Here is a 3,424-nt window from a genome sequence, read left to right as displayed (position 1 = left end):
GCCAATCACCCAGACTTCTTTGATATCTGGTGCCAGAAACGTAAAATTCGGTGGTCCACCAGAAATATGGAAATGCATAATCCCTTTAAGCGAACGCCTTAGAGTAGTTCGCCTTGATGAGGGCTAATTTTCCAATGCAGTTGATTGAAGTGGTTCCTTTCTTACCGGGCTTCAATCTACATTCAACGATATGGCCAAACGTGGCCGCCGCCATCGCCTCCATTACCGCTCACTATCGAGAAAGTAGTTCTTGACTCTATTATTGAAGAGTATAATGATGATTGTAATTCTAGAAGCATAATCCCGTAATCCTACATAATCCTTACCACCATTCTACATTCGTTTGGTACTTTCCACTTGCTAATCGAATGGGTAGATTTCTAGTATTTTTTGTGGTAATTACTAGGTGGCGCCACGTACTGTAAGCCGGGGCTAGAAGAAAAGCTAAGGACGGAACCGCGGCAGACTAGCTAGCGGACCCACTAACAATGAAGGCACAATAAATATGTATTGTGCCTTCATTGTTAGTGGGCCGCTCTGTTCCTCAAATTTCGAAAATTGTTATATCGTTTTATTTAAAACAAATCTAATCAAAATTAAGAAATAAATGTAAAATTGAAAATAACATTTTGTTATGATTCCCAAGATAATTCGAGATGGTATTTTTTTCAAATAGCTGAGTGCAAATGAAATATATACTGCCCACTAACGAACAACCGTGATACGGTGTTGCCTCTCGTGTTTCCTTAACCATGTCGGTGTCCACGCTTTGTTGGGAAACCAAGTCTATATTTTAAATATTAATGTGAAAAAATAACAATAACAAGGTGCATCTATTTAATTTGTTTAATTACATTTTCCGTTAGATGTACTCTCTACGCACGCTTTGTAGGTCGGGAACAAATATGTTTTACCTATTTCCGCCTTTCAAGGCAAAACCGCCATCTACGAGCAAAGTGACTCCAGTAATAAAAGAGGCGTCATCAGAAGCCAGAAAAGAGATTGGTTTGGCAACCTCCATCGGTGTGGCAATGCGCTCCAGGACGTGCAGTGACTTGGCGTTTTCTAACAAAGCTTCCACTTCTTTGCCTTGTAATCCTTTTTTATTGAATAACTCCGTCTTAACGTATCCTGGATTGATAGCGTTAACTCGGACTCCAGTCGGTCCCAGGTCCCGAGCCACGGATTTCGTCAAGTGATCCAAGGCGCTTTTAGACGATCCGTAACTGACCGCCGTGTGTGTCGCCAAATGTGACGCGCTACTGGAGACGTTGACGATATTGCCCTTTGTCCGCTTCAAATGCGGAATTGACAACTGCATCAAATGAAACACCGCTCTGAAGTTGGTTCTGAATATATCGTCCATTTCAGATAGTTTGACTAATTCAATTTTTCCATTTTTTCCTCCATCGGGGATCCCTAGTAAATATATAAGTGAAATTGATAATTTTTAACGATTTGCAAATAGAAAAACAATTTATAACTCAGTTATTACTCATTGTAGATGAACCCAATTTAATTGTCAACAAGAAAATGACAGTTTTTTAATTGTTAAAACTGTCAATAGAATTTAAAAAATCTCTAACAGGTACCACTCATTTCGAAAGTGTAATAATTAAATTGCAACAAGCACAATAATCATAATCAAATGATACTAGCGAAATAATCAAATGATACTAGCGAAATAATCAAATGATACTAGATAAATATTCAAGTGTAACTCTAGAAAGAATATTAATTTGCAATACTTAGCAAATTGAATAGATGTTTTTATATACTTTCTCTTTCGCCAAAATATAGTCGCCGCTGTTTTACAAACCATCTACAGCAAAATACTTTCATGGTTGTTAATAAATAGGCAGTATAAATGGTACAGTAAGACCATTTAGTTTTGTAGCTAAAATGGCCTACGTTAATAAAATATTTTTTCAAAATATCGGAATAATATCAATCGAATAATAATAGATGTTAAGATATCGTTATTTTTCCGCGTACGATGGTTTGTTTCAAATACTTTAACCTCAAATTGGTGTGGTTTATAAAATAAATGCACACATATTAAAAAAACGTAGAAATAATCGTCGGTCCTTCATACTCAAAATGAAAAAAAAAACACCCTAAAAAGTATTGTAGGTTAATTGTACGAACATGAGGCATTTTCCTAAATTCCCACCTACAACCACTGTTTGGTGAGCGAGGAATGGCGGATAAAGTGAGGTGAAATGGAGGAAATGGTGGCGTTCATGTTTTAGCGCGAAAAAAGTCCATAAAATACATGAATAAAAAGAAAAAATAATAATGTTGCTCTGACGTTAGAAGTTCGATTTTCAGGAACGCAAAAATATCCAAAATTCCTCGCGACTCTAAAACGAGCTCGTACATCTGTTAAAGTAAGAAACGTAAAAGCTACATCAAATCAAAAAGCTCGCGTTATTTTATAGAAATGACCCTTGTAAGACGTAGAACTACCAATAATTTCACTGCAGCCTTTTTATTGTAATTAATAATAAATTTAAAATAATTTTCTATTTTTAATTGAATACGAGAACATACCAGCATTGTTGATTAGAATGTCCAAGCGTCCGAAGTGTTTCAAGGTCCCGTCCACCACCGCCGTGGCTTCTCCTTCATTGGAGATATCTCCAGCAACGATTTTAATTTTATCCGGACTAAGTCCTTCTTCGTGGCATTTCGCGGACACCGCACTCAACCTGTCCACATTCCTCCCATTGAGCGCCAGGGAGCATCCCAAGGAAGCCAGATGAACAGCGGTGGCAGCACCAATTCCGGAGCTCGCTCCCGTGATCAACGCCACTTTTCCGTCAAAACGACTCATTTTCACTCGCTGGTATAAACCACGTCTTGATTTTACAACTGCCGAGCAATGAAGCGTTTCAAACTGTTCTGTTCTTTAACTTGCTGATAGTCACTACCTCTTACTGCTATAACTGCTTATCGCGAAAGTGGTTATTTAGAATTGCTTCGTTAATATATCTCGACATAAAACCGTACGCTTATCTCATCTGGCATTTTGGTTAATTTTTCCCCTAGGAGGGGTTATACAATCACCGTGTCTGTCGGTCCGTGTGTGTGGGTGTGGGTGTGTGGGTGAGTGTGTCTGTGGGTCTGTCTGTCTGGGATGCGAACGCGTTCGCATTTCCGGAGCAAAGTGTAATCGCTGCGTACGCAGTTTCTTAGAATTAGGGAAAATGTTTTTCCAAAAGCTCCCTTTTTGTCCTTGGGTGTAGTCATCGCCAATATTGCGCTCAAGAACTGGTCCAACAAGGAGATGTCATCACGAACTACTGCCTATTACCCTAAAAGTTTGTGTATGGTGGTTTTCTTTTACTGTATATTTTTTATCATCATTGCTTTAAGATTGAAAAATAAGTGTAAATAATATTGTAGCTTTTTGTTAATATTT

General features: G+C 38.1%; 1 protein-coding gene across 1 annotated transcript; it reads right to left on the bottom strand.

Annotated features, from left to right (window-relative positions):
- Positions 1 to 814: 814 nt before the first annotated feature.
- Positions 815 to 2,945, bottom strand: LOC149933547 (uncharacterized). Its single transcript, XM_090155724.1, has 2 exons — positions 2,554 to 2,945; positions 815 to 1,419 (listed from the first exon to the last, which is right to left on the bottom strand). The coding sequence occupies exons 1-2, from the start codon at positions 2,834 to 2,836 to the stop codon at positions 911 to 913; spliced, it is 792 nt and encodes a 263-aa protein (XP_090011850.1). The 5' UTR covers positions 2,837 to 2,945; the 3' UTR covers positions 815 to 910.
- Positions 2,946 to 3,424: the final 479 nt, after the last annotated feature.

Source organism: Leiobunum rupestre, chromosome 8 (genome assembly GCF_980474605.1).
Source record: "Leiobunum rupestre chromosome 8, qqLeiRupe1.1.hap1, whole genome shotgun sequence".
Lineage (NCBI taxonomy): Eukaryota > Metazoa > Arthropoda > Arachnida > Opiliones > Sclerosomatidae > Leiobunum > Leiobunum rupestre.
This window is presented reverse-complemented; position numbering and strand designations above follow the sequence as displayed.